We start from the raw sequence: 16,827 nt of genomic DNA, 5'->3' as shown, positions 1-16,827 counted from the left end.
TCACAGCATTTGTTATAGCTATATTAATCAAATGAATTGTATATGGCATATTAACTACAGATTTGATTAATTTTTTATTCAGTCTTGGTTTGCCTGAGTATTTTAACAAGATCCTGGACTGTTTATTTGAGGCTCTATAAAGTTTGATGTGTAAGTAAGTGTATAAGTTTGAGCCATGATTCGTCAATTATACATACATCCACATCGTGATTCTCTAGTAAAATCGCTTTATAAATTGTGTAAACCGACTAGAGAAAACTTTCAAATTTGACATGGAGTATAGAACAAAAATTTGAACATTAAAATTTGTATTGAACTACACGTACATGAACATTTATACAGATTGCACTTAAATATAGGATTATCATACTGATGAAAACTATTTCTGTAAATCTAAACTGTGTTTTGGCTATCGCTGTCCTGTTTTCTGGATTGTCGTCTAAGTTTCCTTTTATTTCTATGCTCTTGCCTCAATCTCCTTCGCTCCTCCCTACTTTTCCTTCCTCTTTTGACTTTCTTACGGCCGACTTGCCGAGACCTTGATTTACGTCCTTTAGCCATAGAGTTTACTCTTAAATTTCTCAAAGATCTTTCTGCAAAGAGACGACGGCGTCTGCCCCTGGTAAGAAGTGTTCTTAGTGAGGCATCGCCAGATATCTGACCCCAAACACCAACTATGTAGGATTCGATTTCACATTCATCTCTTCCTCTGATAATCCTAAAGTAGCCATTTTCTCCCCATTGCGTTCCCCATGAATTGGCACAAATCTGAAAAATATTACTCGCCTTTTACAATGATATCCAACGTGTGATTGTCAGTAGAAAGGTCATTCTACATTTTGACGGATTTAGTAGCCTAAAAATTTGATTTACCAGAAAGTGGAGCTCCGTCTCAGTTGCTTTACCAGAGGGTGAAGCTCTGTCTCGGTTGCTTTACCAGGGAATGGTACTCTGATTCAGTTGATTTACCAGTGTAGCTACGTTTCAATTGATTAACGAGGGGATGGAGCTCCGACTCGGTTGCTTTACAAGGTATTGGGGCTCCATCTCTGTTGTAGGGAATGGAGCTCTGCATAAGTTGATTTACCAGGGAGTGGAGCTCCGTCTCAGTTACTTTACGAGGGAAGGGAGTAGAGCTCCGTCTCAGCTCTATATTATAACTTGACATATTAAAAATGGGGCATGTAGTTTATCTATATTCGTTTTAAAACATATCGGCGGAAATGACAAAAAATGATAATTGCTACATACCCAGTATTTGAGAATGTCACCATATATTGTTCTCTCGACACCCCATCTGAAACATATCAAATAATTGATGAGAATTGCTTGAGAAATTGCCTCTTATCTGGAATTTAGCAATTGCAGTTAGTCATAATATTTCCCATTCTATAATGTACAATAATAATGTACATGTACATTGAAACAATATATGTGCAGATGTATTTAATAGTTCATTTACTGCAATATATTACAAATGTGTCATCTTAAACAAATTATAGCAAACTTACCCAATGATTCTAACAGAATGGTAAACTGCGGGCTCTTCATCGAAACTTATATTAGAATATCTGTACACACCATTTTTATACATAAAGAAATCTGATTTTACCATGAAAGTTGCTATGAAAGAAACACAAGAAATTGTACAAATCTGTATTAATACCAGTTTCTATATTTCAAGTGTCTATTTACCTGAGCCTATTTCCCATTTATTATAATTTAAATTATGTTATATAGTTTATCAAAACTCATGAAAGATAGAGATTTTGATTTAATTTTCACTTGAGAAGTTGTACAGGTTATTCCCTGAGTGATATACATATAGGTATTTAAGCTCATTCTAATTAACTGTTTTCAGCGAAATTTGTAAATTGACCTCCTTTCTACTTGGACCTGCACCTTTAGAGGACCATATAATCATTTGATTGACCGATTATAACATCATATTGTGATTTACCTTGTACAGGTCCATTATCCATAATCTCTTTCATTATTTCTCTTTCCTAAAAATTAAGAACAAAAACAAAAACTATTTAATCCATATTTCAAACATAACGTTCGAATATTCCAACGTCAACAGATTTGTAAAAGACACATAAAAGAAAGAGGCCTCATACAGAGATGGGTGAGTGGCTTTAGTTACTACGAGCATCTCGAACCCGAGATTAACAGGTGGGTTGGTGTCTTGCCCCAAACTTGTTCTGAGTCAGGCCTAAGTATGTATATTGATGATTACTTGACCTGTTATACGAGATAACTTGACTTTCATAAAGAGAAAACTGAGCGTGTGTCGTGAACATTACTCTGTTAAAGGACAGAATGGATCTTGAAAAGTACTGGAACGTGTTATAAAGGGTGTTTATCTGGAACATTACTCGAACTTGTTATAAAGTGACGGGTGAGTATCTGGAACATTACTCGAACTTGTTATAAAGTGATGGGTGTGTATCTGTAACATTACTCGAACTTGCTATAAAGTGATGGGTGCGTATCCGTAACATTACTCGAACTTGTTATAAAGTGACGAGTGTGTATCTGGAACATTACTCGGACATGGTATAAAGTGACGGGTGTGTATCTGGAACATTACTCGAACTTGTTATAAAGTGACGGGAGTATATCTGGAACATTACTCGGACATGGTATAAAGTGATGGGTGTGTATCTGGAACATTACTCGAACTTGGTATAAAGTGATGGGTGTGTATCTGGAAAATTACCCGAACTTGTTATAAAGTGATGGGTGTGTATCTGGAACATTACCCGAATGTATAATAATCATGCGTATCGTGAACATTAGAACTTGTTATAGATGTGTTTTAACTTATATAATGCACAGATCGGAATAAGTTGAATATGAACTTTGTTGTTAGCATTCGATGTATATAAAAATGGAAACAATTTTGATATTTAAAAATCAGACAAAAAAATTTGTGTAAAGTAGCCCCCACAAAAAGATAGTGACCTCTGCTCTATGCTTTTGTCAAATGTTGATCACTTATTTATTACTTTTCTTCTATAACATGTTCTCTCGGATTGTTAGACATATATCTAGAGAACTATGTCCCTTTCCCATGACTATGTCGTATACGTAATGATTATTATAAAATATCTGACGTGGAGCACACCTATTTGATTTGAGTCTGTGTTAGTTTACTAACATTGAAGACCAAAATTAAACACAAATGGTCATGTTTATAAGTAGAAAGATGACTTATATTAACATAACACATACTGGTCAAAATGAAGAGTTGTGAAATTAAACCAGTTCTAAGGACAAATATACCGTGTCTTATGTTACAAAGGAACAAGTTTAAGTAATTGTTATTGATTAAAGGACGGATTGATTTATATTCATTACTCTTTCCTTTTAGCAGATTCCTATCTAGACGTTATGCCACCAGGCGTTCACGATCAGGAAGACATGTACCACAGATACCCTTATACGATCTCTTATCTAAGATATCCTTGCTATTCTCTCTTGCATTTTGCCAATTGACCTCTAGTTTCGGGCCCCCGTCGATAAGACCAATGCGGGACCTCCATGCTGCAAAGAAAACTTTTTTAGTACATAACAGTACAATGGTTCCTCAGAGCTGATAATGCCTAAAACATTCACGATTAATTTTTTGCATTACTTAGATCATGTTGAAGTTGGTCAAGAAAGTTGAACTGTTCCTTTAAATTGAATTTAACACTGACAGTATAACGCCCTTTAAGCTATTAACACGAGACCGGTTCCTATCGTAAACACTCGGTTAACATTTACCACGTGGGTAACGGATGAAGATTAGAGTTCTGTAACAATTCGGGAAATGTTACAATATGTTACGTGTATTGTCCAAGATATGATATAAACCAATAACAAACCACGTTTAATTGTTTACCTACAACCACACCTAAACAAACTTCCATAATATTGTGAGCTTCGCATATACCTTACAGCCCACGAGACTTTACATTAAAAATCTGAACAATTGTTGTGTACCACCTTAAATGCCCAATACGGCAATTCAGCAGATATGTCATTCAAAGTGAAATTTTCACCTTAGAAAAGGTTTAAAAGCAAAAAACAAGTCGTGACATTACCTGAAATTTAATGGAATTAAAGGTCGTCTATCTCATTGTGTGCGGTTTAAAGAGTGTACCTTATATTATTATTCAATATCCAGCGATGGGCAGGCAGTACATTATTATAAAAAGTAGGCGCCGTTATAGATTTAATATTGAAATAATGTATCCATAACACCGAGTTTGAACGAAAATCTGATACTCCCCTTTGGCACAGGAATTGTCGATCATTATCATTATATAATCATAGACCTTATCTCCATATGAAATTTATTCCATATGTTTGAATATAATAATGACTTTTATTGTTTTAACTTTTAACAACTGGTATTTCCCCTGAGGCAGTGAAGATCTACACGGATTGCTTTCTTGAAGTATAAAGACATCGACAAGCATAATGCACATTACACGAACTGGTTACGCAGTATAACGACATCGATGAGCATCTTGAACAATATTGGAACTGATTACGCAGTATAAAGACACCGATAAACATCTTGTACATTACTCGAACTGGTTACGAAGTATAAAGACATCGACATGCATCCTGAACATCACTTCAGTTGGTTACGTAGTATAAAGATATCGACAAGCATCTTGAACATTAATCGAACTGGTTGCGAAGTATAAAAGCACCTACAAGCATCTTAAACAATTACAAGAATTAGTTACAAAGTATAAAGAAAAGTTTAAAAGCTCCATCAATATTATACTCGAATTTAAAAAGATCTGAAATTATCAATACTCAAACTACAAGTATATCTGCAAGCTATCTTGGATATTACATGACCATCTTCGAAACTGTTCGATTATATACTCAATCATTACTACCATGTACAGATTTAGGCTAGTTTAACCAGATATAATCAGATTTGTGCAGATTATTTGAGATGTCATTACTCTTTATATAATACGTTTTTAACCCTTGTGAATAAAGGGTCTGAGTTTATTTTTAATAACTCAAGTAAATATAACGATGCAAAGAGAGACACTTAGTCTCAAATTTTAATCGAAGCTTACAGATAAGTCACAGCTTGGTACATTACATTTAGTGTATGAACAAGGACAGGGGATGCTGCGTAAACATTTTGTGTTAGGATTATCCGTAGTAAAAGCACGTATTGATAATTAAGCCATATATAGTAACACTGACAAATATAGGCTACCATCTCAAAATAACGTGTGAGAATTCTGCATTCAATGCACAACATTTAATTGAAGCTATCTCAGTTTCACTATATTCAAGTAGAAAAGGTTAACGGAGTTGAAGTCTCAAGGATTTCTTCATGTGTTCAACTAAAGAACATTATCTTTTAAACAAGAATACAATAGATAGAATAGCATCCCATTTCATTTAAGTTTGAAGTATCTTACTTTGGTTAAAATTTTGGTCGATATACAATTGACCTAGATTAATTAGGTTGATCAAGATATCAAATCAAAATCATCGAAAGGAATTTAAACATGAGAGCATTAATTATGAAACAGAAAGAGTCTCAATATTTTTTGTACAACTGATTTACTTTGCTGACCGTTTTTTTTTTATTCTTAATATACTGAAAAACAATTTCGCTCACAAAATATTCTGTGTTCACATAGCCTCAATGATCTCGAACTGTTAACATTTCGAGACATTCCATGAGTCGACTGCAGCTAAGTGCCAATGATGCATGAAAGCTGCTCGTGTCGATTTTATGGCCTAAATAGTCAGTAAATAAATCTTTTATTGTCCTTACTTTGAGCAATTCAATACACAACGCTTACCCATCTGTCTTTTTTCAAGAGGGAATAGGCTATCATTGTAAACTTACCTTTGGTGCTATACGGTACGGTGGTGTTGCTTTATATCGTCGTTTTTCTTTATACAGTATTCTACTAGGGCAGGTTGTATTACTTTTTCTTCTGGATACCAAACAATCACCTTTGTCAGTAGTATCACCACTTTCATAAGGATAACATTCTTCTGTAACCACACTAAAAAGCGAAAACATGCATATTCTTTACAATATACCTATTACTCCTACCTACTTTCAAGTTACAAAATTTACAATCAGTACCTAAATTCCGTTATTAAATTAGGCGTAAGACAGGGAGAACATTTATAGCCTTCTTCATTCGGTATGTGAATGAACAATATGCGTTACATTTGACTTTCGTCCGCTGATACGGTCAATCCAATTGTAGTTGCTAAGACTTTTATGTAAAAGTAAAAAAGACGATTATCCATGAAAAGAATGCTGTTTATCATGTGCTGCAATGGATGTTTATACATACCCAGTTTTTCTAAGAAACCACCAAGCTCTATCTAAATTCCCACCTTCACAACCTTTCTGTTTTCGAACATTACATGATAACATGTGTTGTGCTGATAGTTCGTCTTTTATTTCACCCAATGATTCTATTGCTAATCTGTCTGATGCTACAGCTGTAAAATTAAAAATGAAATTTAAACCAAACAAAATGTCAGCTTTTCTGTTGCAGGACTTGCTTCTGGAAATGGACAACGCAATGCAGTTTCCAGTGAGAACAAATGTATCGGCATAAGGAGAAAACCTAGTCGGAATCCGAAAGCATCATCTCACCTAAAAATACAACATCCAATATAAATGGTGAAATAGCACAATTTTCAAGTAAAGCCATGGTTGTTACTTCTAATAGTTTTCAATTATCTAGCTAAACTCAATTCAATTTTAATGAGCGGACGGAATTAATCCAGTCTTCGCCTACCTGTGGTTGAGAAGGCCCAAGATGCACCACAATTTCCCTGATCTCTAATAGGTTTGATGTAACTGGGCCATTTAGTTCTGGCATCGAATGATTCTGGAAGCACATCGGTCAGTTTCACACGTAATGGGGTCATCTGAACCACATTGCTACCGAGTGGAAACGTTCCCAAGCGATATTTTACACCATCTTCAAGAGTTAAACCCCAGAAATCGGAATAATTACTGGCAACCCAACTAAAATATTAAGAAAGAAGAACATTTTTGTATATTTTTTTTTCAAGATTTAAGCACAATCACGATTGAGATATCACGAGTTCTTGGATTGCGAAACGTATGCCACTCTGCCACTGACTTTATTTTAGTAAGCCTACGTCGATTAATTAATTATGACCAAGTTCTGCCATCCAATTGTTAAAAATTTATCGATTTACATAAAATCTTGTGAAATGAATTGTTCAATTCTTGTTTTATGATGTGATGTGAAAAAGATAATAAAGTCCGATTTTCAAATTGTTCTGAACATAGCATTCTTGCGCCTCTTGTAGACAAATATATAGATATTTCAACATAATTTTATATCATTACGTACCTATATGGACCATTATTTATCTGTGTTATATGATCTGCTTCAAGTAAACAATCATCATTAGAACACTCCCACTTATATGTACTAATATACTCACCAAAAACACATTGACTGAAAGTACACAAATTATCTTAACACTGCTGTTCATTTTGATACTAAGGGATATTGTCTTGTAATATTTGATTCTCTTCACTTAGTTAAAGGAATGCTACCTCTTAGAATGGATATAAATTTAAATTATCAAACTTGGTCAATAAGAGAATTATGGTGTCATGATTAAAAAAATAGAATCTCTATAAAAGGTGATAATACACCCATTAAACTAAATAATCATTGAAAAACGCTTCTTGGCAATAATTCCTTAATGGATTATTATGGATTAGTTATAGTTATGACACCAAAGGCTCATATTTTGCCAAGTTTAAATTTTCAATTTTTGGTCATTCCAAGAGAGAATATTGGCACGTTGGAGCGGAAGTTTGTTAGTTTAAAGTAAATTTTCATGACACCAAGCGGCTTTTTATAAATCAAAATACAGAATACCACTAATATCTAAATTATTCATGAACCTAAACATGCCAAAATAAAATTTTTTTTTTTCTAGTTTCTCTCTCGGTTCTTCACTCGTCTTCCATTATCTGGGAATAGTTCCCCTTAAATCATGCCAAGTCAGTAACTTATGCTAACGAATCAAAACACAGTGAAAACTGGGATAACCAATGCATAGGCCTATACCAGGTCTGGCTTTAGATTGACTGATTATTTTATGACCCACAGAGCTTTTTTTGCATGGCAATTTCGTCAGATCAATGGTCTGGAAGTAATACATCCAGGTCTGCATTTCATGAACCCGACTGATTTTGTCTCAGACAAAAATATCCTCTACCATCTTTTTTTTTATTTCTGATATTCTAATCTATTGAAGCATGATAATGACAATCTTCACACGTCTTCACTTTATACCGTGACTGCAATGGCCCACTTTCGTGCTTCATAGAGGTTTGATTGGCAGCCAATTTGAGCACTCAACAGAAAGACTGATTACTCGCGAAATCGATTGACTGTATTCGCTGGCGCACAACCCAACCAAATCAATCGCCGTGAAACAAGAAAGTGGGCCTTTCAGCCAATTAGAAGATGGTTAATCACATGAATTATCTGTGTATTATAACAGCCATCTTACAAATATTGTTTTCATTATCTTACATGCTTAAGCGATATAGCAGAAAGTTTCCTAGCATAAAATAATTACTTTCATGTACAATAAATTAGTTCATCATAGTTTTATTTAGTAAATTTTCGTATCCATCAAACACAATGTTAAAAACGGGATGAATCATAGAAAGGCAAACTAAGCACCAATAGGAAATACACCAAATAAATGAATCTGTTGGTACACTTTAAATTTTTTTATTTGTTCCCTGTTCATACTTACCATTCATTACAATTATCATAGACTACAGAACCAGGTTTATATGCTATACCATCTTTAATACAACTAGCTGAAAAACAGAAAACATGAACATTGGAATATTTGAACATTTTAACATTCGTAGACAAAACTTTCAAGAGCTTTTCTGCAAATTGCTTTATTACTTTTTAACACATTTATGTTTACAATGTATAATCACATTATTTTAAGTTTAAGAAAAGTTATTACTTCAAATGCTATTTTATAGTAATGGGTATCTCTTGTCTGGAAATTTCATAAATAAAATAAATTGTTCTGCACCTTGTGGGTAGGCTAAAAAAAACCAGCTTAAATATGTACTTTTGACAAAAACATTTAGATTTTGCCTACACGACAACATCGTTCAGCAGAAAACAACAAAGAGTTGCTAACGTTTAGCAAACTGAATGCGTTTCATGAGCACGACGTTAATGTAGCCAATGAAAGTGCCATAGCTTTATCGAAGTGCTTAAGTCTTATCAAAGTGCTATAGCTATATCAAAGTGCTATAGCTTTTTCAAAGTGATATAGCTTTATCAAAGAGCTATAGTTTTATCAAAGTGCTATAGCTTTATCAAAGTGATATAGCTTTAACAAAGTGATATAGCTTTATCAAAGTGCTATAGCTTTATCAAAGTGCTATAGTTTTTTCAAAGTGATATAGCTTTATCAAAGTGCTATAGCTTTTTCAAAGTGCTATAGCTTTAACAAAGTGATATAGCTTTATCAAAGTGCTATAGCTTTTTCAAAGTGCTATGGCTTTAACAAAGTGATATAGCTTTATCAAAGTGCTATAGCTTTTTCAAAGTGCTATGGCTTTAACAAAGTGATATAGCTTTAACAAAGGGATATAGCTTTATCAAAGTGCTATAGCTTTATCAAAGTGCTATAGTTTTATTAAAGTGCTATAGCTTTATCAAAGGGCTATAGATTTATTAAAGTGCTATAGCTTTAACAAAGTGATATAGCTTTAACAAAGTGATATAGCTTTATCAAAGTGCTATAGCTTTATCAAGGTGCTATAGTTTTATTAAAGTGCTATAGCTTTATCAAAGGGCTATAGATTTATTAAAGTGCTATAGCTTTATCAAAGTGCTATAGCTTTATCAAGGTGTTATAGTTTTATTAAAGTGTTATAGCTTTATCAAAGGGTTATAGATTTATAAAGGGGGTATAGCTTTTTCAAAGTGCTATGGCTTTATCAAAGTGATATAGCTTTAACAAAGTGCTATAGTTTTATCAAAGGGCTATAGTTTTATCAAAGTGCTATGGCTTTATAAAAGTGCTATAGCTTTATCAAAGTGCTATAGTTTTATCAAAGGTCTATAGCTTTATCAAAGGGCTATAGTTTTATATAAGGCATATAGTTTTATCAAAGTGATATAGTTTTATTAAAGTGCTATAGTTCTATTAAAGTGCTATAGTTCTATTAAAGTGCTATAGTTCTCTTAAAGGGATATTGTTTTATCACAGTGCTATAGTTCTATCAAAGCGCTATAGCTCTATCAAAGTGCTATAGTTTTATCAAAGTGGAAGCTTAGACTGCCAGGGCGATGATATAGGACGTTACCTTATAGTTGGATTTTATTGGTTGGAAAAACTAATTTGCTCAAACGAATATAATAGAGTCTATGTGTATTCCTTACCTTATCTGAGAATTCTGAAAAATTCCTGCCATTAATTTTTAGAACGCCAAAAATTATTTAAAAGATTTAGGTAAACTTTTACAGTCCTTGTGTTTTTTTATTGGTGTTAGAAAACTAATGTACGGGTTTAAGCAAAATAAACGTCAAATTTTAGGGAAATATTTCTCCCACTTATTCTGAAGGTTTTAACTCAAAATGTCAATCTCTTATAAAGGCACAACACCATTACTAGTTTTAACTGCTTACTTTACAATTAGTACCCCGAAAAATTCAGACTGCCTCTTTAAAATGACCTACTGCCGTCAATCTTATTATAATTTTTCGGAGTATGAAGTATTGTAGGAACAATAAAATTATCTCGGAATTTGTGTAAGGAATTCAGTTTTGTTAACATGATAGTAATGTTAGTAAACCAGTAAACTGATATATCAGACAATAATATGATATCCGACCGACTTGATAATATACCATTTAATCCACGTAATAAAATAGTCTCAAAAACATCCCCAATAATAGTCTCATCGTTATTTATCTTCTTATTTAATCAAGATACGTTTTACTGGTCACTGAACATTAAAAAATGTCCAATTCATTGTTTAAAAAATCTCCCTTAGACTTACACTTAATATCAGTTGGTAAAGGTTTAGAATAATAGGTAATTCTTGGTACAAGGTTCAGTTATTACATAGGTCTGTATCAAAAATGTTAATATTGACCACACCTTGATAAAGACGACAATGCCACTGGTCAAACATCTGAAGAATGCCCTTTTCAATGAGATGTCATATTTGATTTATTTTATTGCCCTAGTAAAATACACGGCTGGAATGTTCGATGTTTACATACAAATTGCCATCCATATACCGAGACTTTTTGATGAAAATAGTTTCTAATTTTAAAGTTTCATTAAACAACAAACACAACTCAACTTCATATAAACCACAGAAATATAATGTAAGCAACGTTTCAACAATTTACATTGAAAGTGGATATTGTTGAAACTTCATGTATCTATATAATACCGTATTTTTTATTTTGAATTAAAAACTTTTTTTTTACTTGGTGAAAATCGTTTTCATCTAGATAACAATTAGGTGATAATTCCTAATCACCTAATTGTTATCTAGGTTAAAAGTGAAATATGTCGTATGTAAGCCATCGTAGTATCCCCCTCCTATTGTGCTATCGACTTTGCAGAGAGGTGCTTTACTTATATGTGTCCTGAATATTCAGCAACAGTACCGACTTATCGATCTTCATTGCACTTAAGTGTAAAATATCATTAAGAAAAATTACATAAACAGCTGAAATGGAGATTTACCAACTGTCAAAGCAAATACGCAGACTATAATGTGTCCTCTAAAGATTTAGAGGTCCAATTTGCACTATTTCAGTTTCGGTCAGGGTGTATTGGAATGGCAAATTAGATAATTGTTTCTAGTGCCTGTGAATTGCATATAACAATACTGACCTATGCTTTTATGAAATATTCTAAAAATGTGTGAATAATAAATAATAAGTGTTGATTTCACAAGATTATTCAGTCAAGTGTCTCGGGGAAATATGTTTAAAACTTTCAATAATAAAAACAGACATATTTCAACAAGTCATGCAATTACACTTCAAAATAAATTGCCCCATGGGTAGAAATTTAAACATAACCAAGATATTCTGCTCTAGATTAATTAAACAGTTACGATTTGTAGGCAACGAACAGCTGTAAGGTCTGGACACGCTGTGAACAGATTACTAAGGACCTTTACACTGGCATCGATATTACACTTCAACCACGATTGGTATGTTGGTATTACAATATGTTAGACATAGCTTTGATAACCCTTCAAAAACACTTCATTATTGGCAAGTTTGAGAGAGCAGGAAGATAGACGAAGAACTGTAAAATGTAGTGGGATACTATCAGATTCTAATAGAAACACTCAACATTGTTGGCCAGATAAAATGAACAAAGATAGAATTTTGGAAAAAACTTGACATTATACATGAGTGGCGACTGAAGAACTCTGAAGGGAGAAGCTGCCGCTAAAATTTGTTTCGATTCCATTTTAGGGGCAGTAAGGGGAAAGACCTTTCATGTAATTTTGCATCTTTGCGCCCCCCAAGGCACAATTCTTGATGGATTTTGACGAAACTTGGCATGAGTGTTTGTAATCACCCAAGGATAAACCCTATCGAAAATCAGAAGAATCGAAAAATATTTAGTATGAGTTATTGCTCTTGTTCTTGAAAACGCGTTCAATTTTTAGTTCGTAAACACTCTAGAAGGCACAATTCTTGACGGATTTTGACGAAACTTGGCATGAGTGTTGGTTATCACCCATGGATAAACTGTATTGAAAAACAGAAAAATCGAAAAAATATTTAGTATGAGTTATTGCCCTTGATCTTGAAAACTCGTTCAATTTGTAGCTCATAAAAACTCTAGAAGGCATGATTCTTGCCGAATTTTGACAAAACTTGGTTTTATTATTCATTACCGCGCTGAAGATTGAATATTTTTCTTCTAGAGTTTTCACGAGCTAAACACGTTTTCAAGAACTAGGGCCATAACTCAATATTATTCATTATCGCCCTAAAGAGTTCAAAAGAAGTGTATGACTGAAGGTTGAATATTTCATACTGGTGATTGTTACTGTACTGCTAAATATTTATGTTCAAAATCAAAGCTGCCAGTGGGCGTATATTACCTTGCCTGGCAAGCTATCTTTTTAGAAGTATTAGCTGTAAGCCATGATGTGACGTAAAACCGTAGACGTAAATTGTCATCCACAATATTGCACGATGGCTCTGAGTATCAGGGACAGATTCACAATCCGTTTTACCAATCGTATCTTAGTATCAGAAATGGAAATTTTCACAGCTCACCGTTGAAATTTGAGTCTTCAAATCCCTTGTGTCCTGAATTACCCGCGTTTGAATGTTAAAATGACGACTCGTCTTCCTTGAGACTTGACTATATATAGAAAAGACATAGAAATAGAAAGGTAAATTTCCAGTCTGAGGTACATGTGAAGTGATTAAGCGGTTTTCGTGTAGTTTTGAAGATAATTTACATGTATTCAAGACCCAAATCAACCTCCGAAAATGACGAATCATGGCCTTTAACCCAATACCGGTGTCAGAGAGGCCGTTTCCCAGTGAAGCAAGTACATGTACGCATTGATTTCATGAATCAAGCCATAGGCCTCGGTCTTATGCTGCAGGATTGATGTAGACAAATATAAATTTTGGGTCCTTGAATTTCCAGAAAACGGGCGAAGGGTCATAAATGATATACAACACGATACTGAGTAGTCTATTTATATGCAGGTGTTTTAGAGGAATTGCAGCCGTGATAACATTGTTGAATTTGTACTTGAAACAAGTCGGTAATGATAACAAAATGGTAAGAAAATGAACTCAATTCGGAGCAGACAAAATTGGGCCAGGAGTAGAATTACGGAGAAATCTGCAGAGAAAACAAAATACAATAAAAATGCATTAATCTTTATAACTTCGAGTACAAAGTGTTGAATTTATTCTGTACATTATCATGTTGAGACCATCTTTCTACAGGCTATGCTTTTACCAATCAGCATGTTTAAGTGCAAACGTTGAGTAAATAACTTCCTTGGTGAATGATTTGAAGGAAAGAACAGTAACCAGACGATGGAATGTGGTTTGCTAATAGTCTGTAACAGTCTATAGAAATTAGTCAGGCGGACAGTATTATAATGGGATGAAATCCCCATGTAAACCTTTTAAGTACGAGGGGTTAGTTGTCGAGGCTGAATTCAATATGTCAAGCCTCTCATGGAGTGTCCCAAGAAAATTTTCGAAAATTGAATTTGAATTGATTTGGTGCATTCTGACACATTTTGGGTAAAAAACGTTTAAATATCGACAAAAAATTTGAAATTGACAAAAGGGAAGTATAGGTAGCTGGGAGTTCAAGCCATTTTTCTTGGGGGGGGGGCGGGGGGTATATTGTTGGGCAAATGATTCTGAACTAACCCACTGCATAATATGAGTCTTTGAGCTAAGTCACTACATATTGTGGAGCGAATGACTCCGAGACAAGTCACTACATATTGGGGCGAATGACTCCGAGACAAGTCACGACATATTGGGGCGAATGACTCCGAGACAAGTCACTACATATTGGGGCAAATGACTCCGAGACAAGTCACTGCATATTGGGGCGAATGACTCCGAGACAAGTCACGACATATTGGGGTGAATGACTCCGAGTCAAGTCACTACATATTGGGGCGAATGACTCCGAGACAAGTCACTGCATATTGGGGCGAATGATTCCGAGACAAGTCACTGCATATTGGGGCGAATGACTCCGAGACAAGTCATTGCATATTGGGGCGAATGACTCCGAGACAAGTCACTGCATATTGGGGCGAATGACTCCGAGACAAGTCACTGCATACTGCCAAACGACTAACTAATAAGAGGAATTTCTTTGAGGCGAGTAATAAAGTTAGGCGAATTGCTAGCTGCAATCCCATGTATGTTAAACATGTGAGGAAAAGTGCAACTTCGTGCATTTGAACCAGTAGACACTAAAACATCTATTGAAATATTCAGACCTTAAAAGTTTAATTTAATAAACATGATAAGTAAAAAGGTGCTATTATTAAAAGTTACTAAATATACTAGAGCTGCACATACATTGTTTGGATTCTCCAGACGAGTGTTTGCTTATACAGATTGTAAACAAGCCAGTTTTCTACATGATAGTTTAAATAACAATTTCAAACACACTGGATTCAACACATGTAGGTGAGAGCCCTTTCAAACGTAAAAAAATAAGATTTAGGTTTCAACAAAAATTCGGTATGAAAATGCACGTATTCAAATCGCAACCAAAACGCAAACCTGGAAGTCTATAACGACACAATAGAAAAACATATAACTGCCGCAGTAACTTATAGACTGGTTCAAGATAAAAATAAATAATATCGTGATACAATTTGTTTTTTTTTTAAAATGGCCATCAAATTTATCTATAACTCACTTAAACTAAAGTTCAAAATCAAAAAATTATATCAGACCCTTATATAAGCAAGAAGTATTATGTTGTATGAATGAGTACAGAAGATCATAAAACGCACTTATGACAATTCAGCATATTTTCTGAATTGCTGAATCAGCACCATTGTAGGCCTAATAGAGAATTTCCCATTTGTTTTTACAGTGGATCCTTGCTATTTCGCCAAATCTACACAAGTCGACTACGCTATTCATTAACTTTATTAGGAAAATACCCATATATTTAAGGGTTATCTTTTTGCAGGATCTTATTAGCTGATTCAGCACAAACAATATTGATGAAAATGTCTAAATTCTTGTTTTCAAGGAATCGAGCTTTCTTACTAAATATGATCTAAAAGCATTTTGTTTAATAAGCACAATTTTGGATATTCTGAGAAATTAAAAACATCTATTTGAATGTTACGTTGAAAGATGATTATATTGTAAAGGATGCTATTTCCAGAACAAATTGAACATGATTTTATACTTACATAATATATTGATTGGAACTCTGCTGGTGGTAGTTGTAAGTGGCCAAGGCGTCGGTCTAGTCACCCCTAAACACAGATTCCAAAAATCTGGACAACAATCTTCAGCAGTTTCATTGCAAAATATATCACAGTAACATTTAGTACCTAATATTGGAACCGTACATTCATCATCTCTTCCAGGACAGCATTGTTCTATAGGTCTGGTGGCACACCATGGTCCCTCCAAATCCGGACCCCATTCTAAAAAATTACTAAAACTAAAAGGCACTAATATACATCCTAAAATAACTAAAATATTCAATGTTGAACCCATTTCGTCTTGTCGATTCTTTCACTTGAAATGACTTTCTAAGAGTATTGAATCATAGTTCTATGACATGAAACAAACAGAGGTAACTTGAAACTATATTTCCTTAAATCGAGCCAGATAAACTTCCAGTTTTGTTTTATCCTTTAATCACTTATGAATCACAAATCGGTGAACTCAAATCACAATACACGCCCAATTCTAATTCTCTTTTATTAATTAAACAATAACAATTAAAAATATTCAGAAACTATGGAAAATCCAAACCAATTATTGAGTTATACTTTATCTTTTATTATGATTTTTTTCCAATTCAACACAATTCATTCAGGTTTATAAAATAATCGAGTCTGTGATGTGAATGAACGCGAATTTTGTTACGAAGTGTGGTATAACTATATTCAGTGACATTTTTATAGGCCTAGACCTATATTATTAAAGTACGATATAGACTAAACTAAACAAATTACAAAATATCTTAACAAGCTAGATTTGTTTTGCAAGA

At 33.9% G+C, this 16,827-nt stretch overlaps 1 protein-coding gene across 1 annotated transcript; it reads right to left on the bottom strand.

Annotated features, from left to right (window-relative positions):
- Positions 1–393: 393 nt before the first annotated feature.
- Positions 394–16,328, bottom strand: LOTGIDRAFT_118077 (hypothetical protein; the record flags this gene model as incomplete). The annotated part of the gene is made up of 10 exons (XM_009056526.1): positions 394–768; positions 1,252–1,297; positions 1,512–1,623; positions 1,961–2,006; positions 5,885–6,047; positions 6,348–6,498; positions 6,801–7,033; positions 7,389–7,459; positions 15,010–15,052; positions 16,012–16,328. The coding sequence occupies 10 exons, from the start codon at positions 16,326–16,328 to the stop codon at positions 394–396; spliced, it is 1,557 nt and encodes a 518-aa protein (XP_009054774.1).
- Between the last annotated feature and the right edge of the window lie 499 nt (positions 16,329–16,827).

Source organism: Lottia gigantea, assembly GCF_000327385.1.
Source record: "Lottia gigantea unplaced genomic scaffold LOTGIsca_28, whole genome shotgun sequence".
Lineage (NCBI taxonomy): Eukaryota > Metazoa > Mollusca > Gastropoda > Lottiidae > Lottia > Lottia gigantea.
This window is presented reverse-complemented; position numbering and strand designations above follow the sequence as displayed.